Source organism: Muntiacus reevesi, chromosome 9 (assembly GCF_963930625.1).
Source record: "Muntiacus reevesi chromosome 9, mMunRee1.1, whole genome shotgun sequence".
Lineage (NCBI taxonomy): Eukaryota > Metazoa > Chordata > Mammalia > Artiodactyla > Cervidae > Muntiacus > Muntiacus reevesi.
In genome coordinates this window covers 52,497,552-52,511,524 of record NC_089257.1, presented here as the reverse complement: position 1 = coordinate 52,511,524, position 13,973 = coordinate 52,497,552, and the positions used below count along the sequence as shown (strand labels likewise).

General features: G+C 41.3%; 1 protein-coding gene across 9 annotated transcripts in view; it reads right to left on the bottom strand.

The window, feature by feature from the left end:
• Positions 1–258: 258 nt before the first annotated feature.
• TEAD1 (TEA domain transcription factor 1) overlaps positions 259–13,973 on the bottom strand; it is a 267,742-nt gene continuing 254,027 nt past the window's right edge. For all 9 annotated transcript variants that reach the window (XM_065945232.1, XM_065945229.1, XM_065945225.1 and 6 more), the window contains one exon: positions 259–8,257. In XM_065945232.1, the coding sequence (XP_065801304.1) occupies positions 8,144–8,257 (114 nt within the window). In that variant the 3' untranslated portion in view covers positions 259–8,143. The remainder of the gene's footprint in view (positions 8,258–13,973) is intronic.

Genomic DNA, 13,973 nt, shown 5'->3' with positions numbered 1-13,973 from the left:
TGAATCACTTTGCTCACACTTGAAACTAAAACAACAATGTAAATCAACTACACATCAATTTAAAAAAAGAAACACAGAAAGAAATCCTGATAGACATTAACACTCATGCTCCAATTACTACGCTGAGTTTAGCGGACACCATGAAAAGATCACTATTTTAACCTCCTTTACTCTGTCCTTCATACATTCACCCATAACACATAAAACACCTTTTCATTTTCAACAACATACATTTCTGCAGATAAAAAAGGTGACCCACACTTTCATTTTCTTTATTTTTCATTGATACCGTATGAATACAAAGTTTCTATAAAGCTACAAAATGTCTACCACTTTATCAAGAAGGCATCAAAATGTGTCACTTTGCAAAGACATGAAAACACCTGCAGGAACTGACACAAAAATAGCATTTTTAGAGTGATGAAATAATTGCACTTAACTGTCATGGATATTACAGTTATCACACATATGTACCGCGAAAGCTAGAATACATTTTTTTTTTTTACAAAGCACTTTATAAAAAAATTCTCTGCACACAAACCCTATAATTTTCATATAACTATCATACTAAAGATAAATTCACTTTAAAGCCAACACTTAGAACATTTTTAAACAAAAAGGTACCAGTACCTAAACACAGACATTAACAAATACAAGAATACTGTACTGCCAAGAGGTTTAACCAAATGCCTTTTGAAAGCTTCTGCAAATAGGTTAAGAAAACATATGTGAGAATTTGCACCCCCCACCCCCCATCTCTCCAATCTATCCAAGAGGAAGCTTACTGCCCAAAGGCAGACTCCTCGGCCCACTCCCAGCAGCAGTACAATATTAAAGGAACCACTGAGCAGATGAAACGCTTACATCACAAGCCCATTTTATACACGTGACACAAAGACACAGACTGTGAGAATCCCATTACATCATTGAGAATGTGAACAAACACACGTGGCAAAAACCAATTTACATAAAATTTAAGCATATTAATAAGAATTAAAGGCTATTCAGGTTTCTTTTTTAAATGTTACAAAACTTTTTTTTTTTTTGTCATTTTTAGGCACGTAGTTTTTGTTTTTACTTTTTTTTTCTTCCTTATCTGCAGTCATGAGCCTACTGAAAAAGGCCTACGGAAGTGACTCTTTCAAGGAGGTAACAGGGAGATTTTTTTTTTTTAAGAAGTGCAGTTCATATCTAATTTACACAGTGAAACAGAAAAGGACTGAGGCAAAAAGGAAAAGAGAAAGAAGAAAGGAAGGGAGGGACAGAGAAAACCAGAGACTGGTTTCCAACTGATATATACCTAGATTCTGTCAGCCTCTCTTAAGAAAAAGGGGAACAAGAAAATTTCACAATGGAAGTCAGACAAAAGACAGCCAGCCTGAGAGAGGTGGAATCTTTTGGAATCTGACCCTACTTAATGATGAACAGAGGGAAAATAAATGCCATTTCAAATATTAAAATGATGGAGTGGGGCATATGACAGACTCAATGCAAATTCACAGAATAAAACAAGTTAACAGCTTAGGAAGTAGGACAATAAATACAAATATTTCATCTTATTTAATGGTGCATGACTTCAGTGAAACTATCCTTTGCAATGCAATACATTTTAAACACAAACCTTCACTCTTAACAATATAAGCAATGAGTTAATGAGAAAAAACTATTGCCAAAGAAAGCACAGTAACAGTTGAAGAGGGAAACAGGAAAACAAATATTTGATTAATTTCTTCCAAGTTGTGGTGTAGTCTTGACATAGCAGGGAGGGGCTGAATTCAAGCAGCTAACTATAACTTGTGTTGAGCAATTTTCCTTTTCATTTGACATTTTTTTTTTTCATTGTATAAACTTCTATGAGTACTCACAACTTGGTGTGGATAGAAATCACTCCTGAAGTTTCAGAGAGCCCAAAGAGGGTATTCTTAAAGACACCAGGTAGAAACAGACGGATCATACGCATTCAGAGGCTAACTTTCAACGATTCTAATGTCATTGTAAAGTCTATATTGGTAAAGAACAATCTTTTTTTTTGTCCTGGCTTTTATTTGGCTGGTGTTTTTGCCTTCTTGTCCTTTTCACTCCTCTTCCTCCCCTCTATCAGTTTTCCCAATTTACACAAAGTTTTGATAAAAGCCAACACGAACTCTAAAAGAGTTGCCCTTTAGAGGGCTGGAACATTCTTTGAAAATTCCGAATTGTGAGTGGTACTCTTTGGGAGTTTCTCATAGCACATTCAGACAACACTCAGAGTCAACATTTTCGCCCTAAGAAGAACACGTCAATTGTGATGACCCTAAACCATTTTTTGTTCTGCACTGTCATCTCAGTTTGAGGCTTCCAACTTTCAAAACGGTATCACTGCGTAAACCGGAGAAGTGCGCGCTGGCATCTGAGTGGAAGGGCAGGCTCTACAGGCTGAGCACAAGCGTATGGAGAAGGTCACACCTGTCCACTGGCTGACGGCCTGCGGCTTGTGTGCAAGTCCCCTTGGGCGGACGCAGGGCTGGGCGACGGGCAGGGATGGCGCACTGGGTCCTGGCACACAAACACACCAGTTTCTGGGGAGCCTCCTGCTGCCGTGGGCTCCAGGGCTGGGAGTGGTGGGGGTGCTCCCCTACAGCGTACGATGCACAGCAGGCGGGGTCTGCGTCGTGCTCTTGTGAACAGAGGCCTGTCGTTGGTTATTCATCCCGGTAAACCAAAGGCATTACGGTGATCTCAGAATATTTTTGGTCTCTACAAATTATCATGATTATGGCAGCACTTTTCTAAGCTGGAATCTCAAACCAAAGGCACTTTCATGCTAGAGTGCAGAAGGTTCACAAATAGCTAAGTTTTTGGTCGTGGATTTAAAAGGCAACATTGAAAGTGTACAATTTGCTTTTCATAGTAAACTATGACGTTGCAAGACCTTCCGTTTTGGTATAGACATTGGACGGTGTGGTCAATGAACTGACTTCTGTTCATTTTGGATTTCAGACCAAGAAGTCAGTTTCCTATAGATATGGAGAAAAATGGGCTTACGAAAAACAAAATTGAAAACAACAATTGCTTATTCTGTTTTAAATACTGGGCCGGTTAGCAAAGGGACAGAGAGAACTGGCGTGAGAAAAGGCTGGCGGCACGACTAAGTATCACTAAGGCACTGCTTACTGAACGCTTTGGCAGCTCTGAATTGAAAACTTCCTACAAAAGTAACAATAGTAAGAGAAATGCTTCCAGCTTACAAAAGGGCTCACAGTTCTGAGGCAGCCTTCTGCACTGCAAACCCTACATGCAACATCGCGAAGATTTAAGGCTTTTCAGAAATGACATGTGCAGGGTTTCGCCACAGAAACATCAACAGAAGGAAGAAGCAATGCAGACGTATCCTCTTAATGTCACAGGTGTGAACACCAACACACAAAATGGGTTCTACCCTTCGTTAGAACAGGAGTAGTGTACCAGAGCATAGACAAAAATCATACAAGTGATCGGTACCTGGTTTGAAAAGTTGACTGTCATCTTGTGTGATTTAAATAATTTACGTTTGTACAAAAACAAACTGCAACAGCCGCTAGAGTGTTGAGACCTAAAGAGAAGACTTGGGTCTGTAACACCAAGTTCTGGGCGTGGGGGCTGGTTTTTTTTTTTTGGCTGGTCTGAGAGTGGGACTTTGCTGTTGGGATGTTTTGTGAAGAAAGATTTGATTCAAAGCCTGTGGCAGGTGAACTGTCCTCGGGATAAGGAAAAGGCTCATCAGCTTTCCTATCTGCTGGTGGATGCCTCCCCAACAAGATCCTCAAGGAAGAAGCAGCATCAACCCCAGGGGATGCTCTTGCTCTGGCAGGAGAAGGGTCTTCCTCTCCCTCTCTTCCTCATTGAGCACCAAAGAGGAACAACCCCCACCAAAAGGCCAAGGATCAAGTGGCAAGAGTCCTAGAGCCTTCCTAGCCAGCTGTCACTGACCAGCACGTGACTTTGGACAAGTCATGTCTCCTCCGGGTCTCAGCTCTCTCATCTACAGACTGGAGGAGGTCATGGGCATACCTCGTTTTCTCACGTTTCATAAATACTGCGGTTTTTACAAATTGAAGGTTTGTATTAAATGAGTTTGCTAGCATCATTTTTCCAACAGCATTTGCTCACTTTGTGTCGGTGTCATGTTTTGATAATTTTCACAATATTCCAACTTTTTCATTGTTTTCATATTTTTAATGGTGATCTATGATCTTTAAGTTACTATTGTCATTGTTATGGCATTTTCCAGCAATATCTTAACTAAGGTATATGCATTGATTTTTTTTTAGCCATAATACTATTGCACATTTAATAGACTACAATATAGCGTAAACATAACTTTCACATGCACTGTGTGACTCATTTTACTGTGACGTTTGCTTTTTTGTGGTTCTATGGAATCAAGCCTGTGCTACCTCCGAGGTATGCCTGTAGACTGTGCTCTCCTATAGCTTACTAAAGAATAACTCCAGCAGTCCCCTTACAAAACGAGTCCTTCTCTCCTCCATCCTTAAAGATGAAGTGTTCCAGAAGTTTCTATAAATTCTACAAAAAACATTAAGTCTAATGCTAAAAGTAGAAGGCCAGAAGAAATTTACTGAAATGATCAAAGGTCTGATAATGAGAACAATAACCTTATGAGAAATAATGAAAATGGGTGGCATTTTTTAACCAGACGAAAAAAGGAATCAAGAGCAAATTAGAAATGCTCTTTAAGCAGTGTGAGTTGATCACAGGGATGTTGGTAACTAGTTGTCCCCGATTTCCCCAGGGAGGAAGGAAAGAATACTTGTAGCTGAGCGACTCCATTGTGAAGTAGAAGCTCTGAAACAGGAAGAAACATGGACACAATGTCATTTGAGTAATATTCCTACCTGTCTCTTGATGGCCTGAAACAAGGCTCCCAGGAGAGAAGCTTTCTCAGGATAAAATGGAAGGAAAAGGAAGATGTCAAGTATGGCATTTGTGACCTGTGGATGTAGGGCAGTGCTTTTCAAGCAGGGGCAATTCTGTGGCCCATGGGACATTTGGCAATGTCTGGAGATACTTGGGGTTGTGACAAATGGGGAAAGGGTGTGTCTAGTGGGCAGAGGCCAGGGATGCTGCTAAACCTCCTACAAGGCACAGGACGGCCCTGCACCACAAAGAATTATCTGGTCCAAATGTCAGCAGTGTCTAGAAAGCGTTGAGAAACCCTGGTCTAGGGTAGCTTAGACATTCTGGGATTCTAGGACATGTTTTGAAAAAGCCTTGACTTTACTTAGGTCTCTTGCTAAGATGGGAAATGAATGCCAAGAGACCAAAGCTCAGTTCTTTAGTTTCTTCCTATTCAGGCTGTTGAAAGTGGCCTCCAAACTCTCCAGTGAAAGCACAAGATGTCCCTGAATCAGTCCTGGGAGTGGAGGGTCAACCAGGAGATGGAGCACCCAGAAGAGAGCCACGAGGACAGAGTTTTGGAAAGGCTTCTTTATGGTTCAGAAAGCTTGACAAATGAATAAGACTCTACCATGAATGGTCAAAGACCAAAAATCAGACTTGGATTAGATGTTGTCACACAATCTAATCCCAGGGTCTAATTTAGAAGAAACAGAGAAATGGACCAGTGGTTAAGACAGGGAAACTACCTGCCCTGGAGAAATCTTTAGAACAAAACAAGAAGCAAACTTTTTTTAAGAGCAAAAAGTAACCCTCAAGGTCATCCATGGAGACCCCAAATGCAACTACAAAGGCATCTGGAGGAAGAGGACAAGCATCAGAGGGCCCAACCTGACCTTGGGAAGCCAGGGTATGATCTACTGTTCAGTAAACAGAACTAATCTCTGGCTGGTGTTTTTGGGTCTTGGTCTATTTGTGCTTTGAAAAAAGTAAATCCTAAGAGCCCTCCTGGCAGCATGGAAGAGTCCCATCCCCAGGAGAGAATGTGAACCAAATACCTCTTCCCCTGAAGTTCTGGGATGGCCACCTAAGATCACTTGCACCCCTAGGTCCTGAGAAGACTGGGGTAATCTTCAGTAAGATGCAGGAGATGGGAGCAAAAGAAGCACCTGTAAGAGGGGTGACCAACAGAAATCATAAGTATGATGACCAAGGGAGAAGCTTAACACGTGGGCTGAAAACCAGACGGAAGGGTGGGCCGCTGGGTCCACTCTTCAAAGGCCCACTTGGAATCAGGGAACAAACTGTAGTCTGTTTATGGAGGGAAGATGCACACCATCCTGCTGGCTGACGTAAGGGATGTGCATTCCAAAAGGGGAAAATTCTGCACTTTTTCCTCTGGTCTTCCCAGGGACCAGGGTCATGGGTTTGGGTGCGGTTAGGCTTGGTTCAGCATTCTGTTTCCACAAACCAGCCACACCCTTATGCTCCTGACCTCAGATACTAGCCAATATATAAGCAGGGTCACAGTTGGTTGCGGGGAATAGGGAAGAGGGTGTGTAGGTTACTTGAATGTGACAGTACAAAGCTTTTTATACTTTTGTGGCTTGATGTAAAAGTCTTGACATGCTTTACAACTTGCAAGACATTTCATGTTCTGTAGTGTTAACATTCCCGACAATTGTCAATAAGTCAATTTCCTCCAGGAAGGTAGGGAGTATGCCCTGTCCCCTTCCCAATGTATGGAAGTAACAAGACATGTGACCACACCAAACCAACTCTGCCTGGACAATGCTTTGGAATATATGGGTTGGAAAGCTGAATCTCTCTTGGGAAGAAAATGTCCCAAATGAACCTTTTTGGAAAGGTCAGAGATAGATAGCCGAGCCTCTTCAGCCTCAGTCAAGTAAGTATTGTGACTTATTGAGAGATGCCAAGAAAATGGGTGTCCTTAGAGGATACACCAAAATCTACGGACACAGATTGAGAAATACGTGTATCAGCACCTGGCAGACTGAGTGACACTGAACAGATGTTCAATAAATAAGCGTTGAATAACTACATATGTATATGTCTGTATGTACACACACACACATACACACATAGTTACAACAGGTTAATATGCATGCTGGATCACCAGAAATAATTTATCCACAGGCTGGTGAGTATGCTTGTGATTTTCTGGGGAGCAGAAATCCTAAAACTGATGAGCCTTTTACAAGTTTGGTTTGATGAAATTTCTCCCAGCCACAGGGTTTTCTATAATTTGCAGCTCACAGTGCAGTATTCATGCCAATTTTGAATTTTTGTTATTAAATTTCAGTGGTTCAAATATTTACTCATCTTAATAAAAAAATTTGGTTGTCCATATAAAATATAACTGCACACACAAGACTATAAACATTGTAAGCTTAGATTTTCAGTATTTATCTACTTATTGCAAAAAGAGCCATCTTTTTTTTTTTCATTAAATAATCATCACATTAGTACAATACAATTTTATATTTTTTAAATATACTATATATGTTAAGGATAAGGGGTGAAGTTTTCTTCCTCTGTAATACCTGTTTCAAGAGTTTAATGGATTAGGAGATTAGTTTTAACCTTGAGGAAAAAAGTACAAATTTGTCTCATTAGGATATTTCTACCAAGTATTTCTTAAGGCTATATTTTAACATTTGGTTTCAAAAAGAAAGAAAAGTTTCATTTAAAAAATAATTTAGTGAATTACATTCTTTCATAACTTCCACCCTAATTAGTTACAAAGATAAGTCTAAAGATTCTTAGTTTTGTGTACTAATTTACATTTATATTTAAAGATTAATTTTACTTGTATCTTAAAACAAGAATTTTATGTTGGAAAAAAAAACACACTAAATACATTTGTATAAAGGCTGTAAATGTCCAATGGCAAACGCTCTGTCTCAATTTTTCTTCTACCACAATGAGAAATAGGTCTCTGCAGACAGAGACTTGGGTTCTTAAGGTTCACCTTTCCGAGGAATTGTGGGCTGTGGATCTGAGTAACACAGAAACAACTCGACTTCTCTTTTTACAACTGTACCAGAACTTCACAGCTACAATGAGCATGAACACATGAAAAAATGACTTCAAACAGGATTTAGAAAAATCGGGGTGACCTCAAGGCCAGGGCAGCACCCCTGCATGGTGAGGTTTACAGTCAGTCGCTCAATCATGGAGAGAGTGTGTGTGTGTGCGCACATATGTGTGTGTATATACAGATATCTATATATATAAATAACCACGGTTAGTCCTTTACAAGCCTGTAAATATGATGCTGTGCTCCATGTTCACTATTTGAAACTTCAAATACACAGGCCATGCACAGGAGCGTTTCTTGCGTATCCCTGTTTGTTACCACCTGTTAAAAAAATAAAAGTGTAAATGGAAAAGATTGTGAAAAAGTATACATATATGTACATATATGTATGTATAACTGAACCACTTTGCTGTATAGCGGAAATTAACACATTATAAATCAACTACACTTCAATAAAATTTTTTTAAAGTAATATACATATATACATACACACACAAAAATATCTATATCAAACACCACATGAATAAAAATATTCCGCCTGTGCCATGATGAGATGGCTTACTCAGAGACGAATACAGAGTCTAAAGTTCAAAAAGTGGATTATTAGAGATCTATTCAGCCTCACTCTGCCCCCTCCTGCACAAAGTCAGGATACTAAGGGTCCAACTTAAATTCTATCTAAGTTTAGTTACCATATGTAAGAAAGACCTTACAGATGGGGTCTCACTCGTAATCTGAGCCTAAGAAGATACCACAAGAATTAGTGTGAGATTTTTTGAGGGGGGAGGTGTGTGACTTTTTTTTTTTTTAACAACATAGAGAATTTTCTTTAATTCTGTCCCATAGGACAGTCATTTATTCTACGAACTGTTTCCTATCTTATCCCTAAATCTTTACTAAATTTTGTTCCACAATAGTCAATGGGAGACAGCTCTGTGAGTGACTTAACTCACCACTACATTAACATGTAGTGCCTGGATTCAGTGAAGAAAGCGCTGAGCAAAAGAACAGTCATGCCGTTCAAACCCATGCAGTTCAAGGATCTACTGTATTTGCTGAATGGATGGAAATTCACAGAATAATAGCCACTATCTGTTGACTGTTTACTCTGCATCTCCTCGGTATTAAACACTTTGCAGGAAGAATCTCATGTAATATTCCAACTCCAACAGCAGATGTCATTTCACCTCTGTTTGACAAGGGAAGATGCTTGGGGTTAATTTGTTTAAGGTTGTACTAATGTCAACAACGGGCTTCCTTCCTAGCTCAGTTGGTAAAGAATCTGCCTGCAATACAGGAGACTCCAGTTCTATTCCTGGGTCGGGAAGATCCGCTGGAGAAGGGAGAGGCTACCCACTCCAGTATTCTTGAGCTTCCCTTGTGGCTCAGCCGGTAAAGAATCCACCTGCAATGTGGGAGACCTGGGTTTGAACTCTGGGTCGGGAAGATCCCCTGGAGAAGGGAAAGGCTACCCACTCCAGGATTCTGGCCTGGAGAATTCCCTGGACTGCATAGTCCATGGGGTCGCAAAGAGTGGGATGACACCATTAAGCGACCTTCACTATCTCTTTCAATGTCAACAAAAAACCCAGATCTTCTACTCTGAAGACCTTTTTCTTACCTGTTATGCCATGCTGCTCTAAATAAATGAATGGATACAGTGATGAATCTTCTACTTTTTCTGGGTAATGAAGTTTTTTCAATACTAACATCCACCTGCTTTTCTTGTCTCACTCCCTGCCACTTCCCTTACAGATCAAATACTCCAAGTATGCAAGTCTTTCATGACTGAAATTGCTCTCTTCCTCATCCCCACATCCAAACCAATGTCATGTTCTGCTGCTTTTACCTCCTCAAGAGTTCTTGAATCCATCTCCCTTTTCCACTGCCACAACCCAAGGTACCAGCAAACCTGATCTGGACTCCCCTACCAGGAGTTAGCCTTGCTGGGCACCAGTTCCATCTGCACACAGCAGTCACCATAACCTTGAAAGGGAGATAAATCTGACACCACCACCCTCCTGCTTAAAAACTGAATGGACTCTTTTGAACTTCAGGATGAAGAGAAAGCCTGTTCTCATCCTACAAGGATGAGCATGAGAAGAGACAGGGCCCAGTCTGGCTGGTCCTACCTGGCCAGCACCCGCCTCTTTCTCCCTAGGCCAGTCACACAGCTCCGTTTCCAGTCCTCCCAGAGCCGCATTTCCTCCTACACGCAGTATTCTCTCCTACCTTCTCTGCCTATCGAGCCATCCGGCAGACACCTCTCAGCTGTTTGTTGCTCAGAGAAGCCTTCCCTGACCTCTCATTACACGCCTCTTGGCACCATGCGCTGACCTTTACCAGCCATCCGCCACAGCTGAGTTATGCATCTGGTGACTCCCCTGTGCTTGACCAGACTCCAGGGTGCCTGCCCCGATTGCCCAGTTCACCACAGCTCTGTACCTGACACGTCAGCATGCACCCATCAAATGACCCTTTTCTTGGTAAATCTGAAAAATACATCTGCTTATCCATCAAGTCAACTTAAACATCATCTTTTAACATCGCTGAGAATTCCCTACCTCACTCAACTACAGGTGCCTGCTCAGGCAATTCAACTCCTCTTTCACAAGTGTACCGCGGCCATGACGGCCTTGCAGGGTCATTGACTATTTACCTGCCTCGTTCCCCTCACCGGGCCCACGTTTCCTGTGTTTTATTTGCACTGTATTCCAGCAGCTGGTAAACCTCTCCAATGTTTAGCTGAACAAATGAAAACACTCTCAATAACCAACAAAGTGGAGGAGGAAGACTTGAGCACTTTGTAAATGGAGGAAAAATGAAGTCTGGAGATTTTAATTGACTTAACCAAGGTGATAGGTAGAGCTGTGTCCTAAACGCAAGTCTTCTCATTCCATGACCACGACATACACTGCAAAGTGTCTTTTCTATCAATTCAAATCTTAATTTATGTCTATCATTGGCTCTGGGACCTCAGGGAGGCCTAACATTCCTCTATCCATAAAATGAGAATACAAATGACCTCACAGTTCTGCAGTGAGAATTTCATAATATATTTACAAAAGATTCAGCATTGTGCCTGGAACTTCTGTGATCTAGCTTACCTTCTTGCAAACTTTCTATGAAAGAATATATCCTATATCCTATTTACACTTCATGCTTGAGATGAAGGAGGAAAGAAAAAAATGTTTCTAGCAAGCTGTATGTCAAAGTATGACCTCGAAAGATGACTGGAATCCTTGGCCCACAATTCAGGTGCTGTCTTCCTTGGCCTGCCCCCCATTATTAGGGCCCTGAACCTACAGGGTCACCTCAATTCCAGTCATCCTGATGAAACCAGAGACTAGCCCACAAGTCAGTAAGGCCTGGAACTGGTCTTGGTGACATACAGGTTTTGTATTCTGCTGCTGCTGCGTCACTTCAGTCGTGTCCAACCCTGTGCGACCCCATAGACGGCAGCCCACCAGGCTCCCCCGTCCCTGGGATTCTCCAGGCAAGAACACTGGAGTGGGGGGCCATTTCCTTCTCCAATGCATGAAACTTAAAAGTGAAAATGAAGTCGCTCAGTCGTGTCCAAGTCTTAGCGACCCCATGGACTGCAGCCCACCAGGCTCCTCTGTCCATGGGATTTTCCAGACAAGAGTACTGGGGTGAGTTGCCATTGCCTTCTCCGGTTTTGTATTCAATGACCTAGTAAAACACCTGCAACTATGTCCAACAGCTGTCATCCTGGCTATGTCCTTAACCCCACCTCCTCCAAGGAAGCACTGGAAAGTATGATCTCTGCTGTTTATCAGTGAGATGACCTCATTACCCAGGAGTGCTGGCTTAATTTCATTTTTCTACAGAAAAATATTATTCCTAGCACATATTTATTAAGAGCTACTAATTCTTTATAACAAAGGGATTTATGTAGTTGATATGCTTTAAAATTAATTTTGCCTGGTAAGTTCTTTGGATGGAAGCCGTGTTTTCAAAGAGGCATTACCAATATAACAGTTAATGGGTTCTGTGGGTAACAGATACTCACAACTTTCCCAGGTCATATATTCCCTGGTTGTGTCTGAGGTCGGGTTTTAGGGACTGAGGACATATATTCCTTAATGTGCTGAAATAGTCTCACCGGTTTGTAAGAAACAGCTAAGACCTCTTCCAGGAGAGGGAGGGTGGCCATCCATTCAGGGAGTTTTGGTTAACTTCTGAGGTTATTTAACATCCACATAAGGATGCCACACTCACTTTCTGCCCATCTGAGCACTAAAGTGATTCATATGTCCTTAAGTAACAAGAAAAAGCACCTACAGCCAAGTACCTGCCAGCATCCTAAACCTTGAACTGCTCAATTTCCACCGAAGATCATTAAGGAAAAGGATAACAATGAAGAGTTAGTGAAGAATGTGTTTTTTAAACTTTCTCCCAGACTACTAGCTTCCAAGTTTCAGAGGAACATGGACACACAGGAGAATCCACTGAGATTCTCTCCTTGGAATAAATGAAAACAGTATACAAAACCATCTGTCTGCCTACTGTATGCCGATAATCACGTGTCTGTGAACTGAGGCCCCCTGTGGCTCACTCACCAATCCCTTATAGCAATGGGTCTCAACCTGGCTGCACACCAGAACTACCTGGGGAGCAGTAAAAATAAACAAAAACCACGATGCTCGGCTCCCTCCTTCAGAATTTTTTAAAAAATATTTACTTATTTGGCTGCACTGGGGTCTTAGCTGCAGCATGTGGGTTCTAGTTCCCTGACCAGGGATCAAACCTCGGCCCCCTGCATTGGGAGCCTGGAGCCTTAGACATTGGACCACCAGGGTAATCCCCCGAATTTTTTAAAGTGTCCTGGATAAATCCAATAGGCAGAAGGTTTTAAATTTCTTAATTTTTATTTATTTATTTTTACAGTGGTATACAGGAACTGGTTCCTACTAGCTTTGAATGTTATTGTTATATATTAAGGAATTTCATGAGCTAGATGGCCACTGTAGCTTCAAAGTGCCCATGGAAGGTATATTTACATCATAAAAAATGGGCAAAAACTACAGGCCAGGGTTTTGGGAGAAACTAGGGGACAGCCTTTTATTTTCTTTCTTTTTTACCAGTACATTACAGGGCTTTCCTGGTGGCTCAGATGGTAAAGAATCTGTATGCAATGCATGAGACCTGGATTTGATCCCTGGATTGGGAAAATGCCCTGGAGAAGGGAATGGCTACCCACTTCAGTGTTCTTGCCTGGAGAATTTCATGGACAGAGGAGTCTGACAGGCTGTGGTCGATGGAATCATAAAGAGTTAGACACAACTGAGTGACTAACACTTATACACACTGATTGAAAAACAGTGTCCCATTGGATCCAAAGTGTCCAGGTACAGAATTCCTGCTCTTCAAGTATTCTAATTCTAAATTCTGGTAACAAAGAATAACAATGCAGGCCTTCAGAGGGCTGAATATTTGACCACAATATTGTCCTGCTGCCCCTTTTAGCAAAAATTGCTTCCACTGAATTTTGTTTTGGCATTTTGCCTTTGGTTTAACCAAGGAATGTTATTTTTTGAAAAACGAGCCTTATGAAATTCATTACTACATATTTTATGGGTGTATTTTGAGGAGAACATTGTACTTATTAACCTTCCTAAGTCACCAAATGAAGTCTCCACAATAAATTGTTTTAAAGTTAAATATTTGGGGGAAAAAAAAACCCACACAGAGCATTGCCCAAGGGAACCGGGAAATTTTCCCATCATGGACCTTGAGCACTACTGTTTTTTCCTTGCTCTTTAGCTGCCTGTTAAGTTTTGACCATACTTTTCAGCCCATAAACATTCTCCCGCTCTCCTGCTGCTGGTTATGCCATTATATTCTAGTTAATATTTCTCCGGGTACTGAGAGTTTACATTTTGCTATATTAATATATGCTACTTATAATAAGGCCTTGTAAACCCTTCCTGAAATGAGTGTAGGTATGCCTTAAGGTCAAACCTGCTGACTCAGCTTTTGCCTCATTTATGGTTTGTATACTACTGGGCTGCTG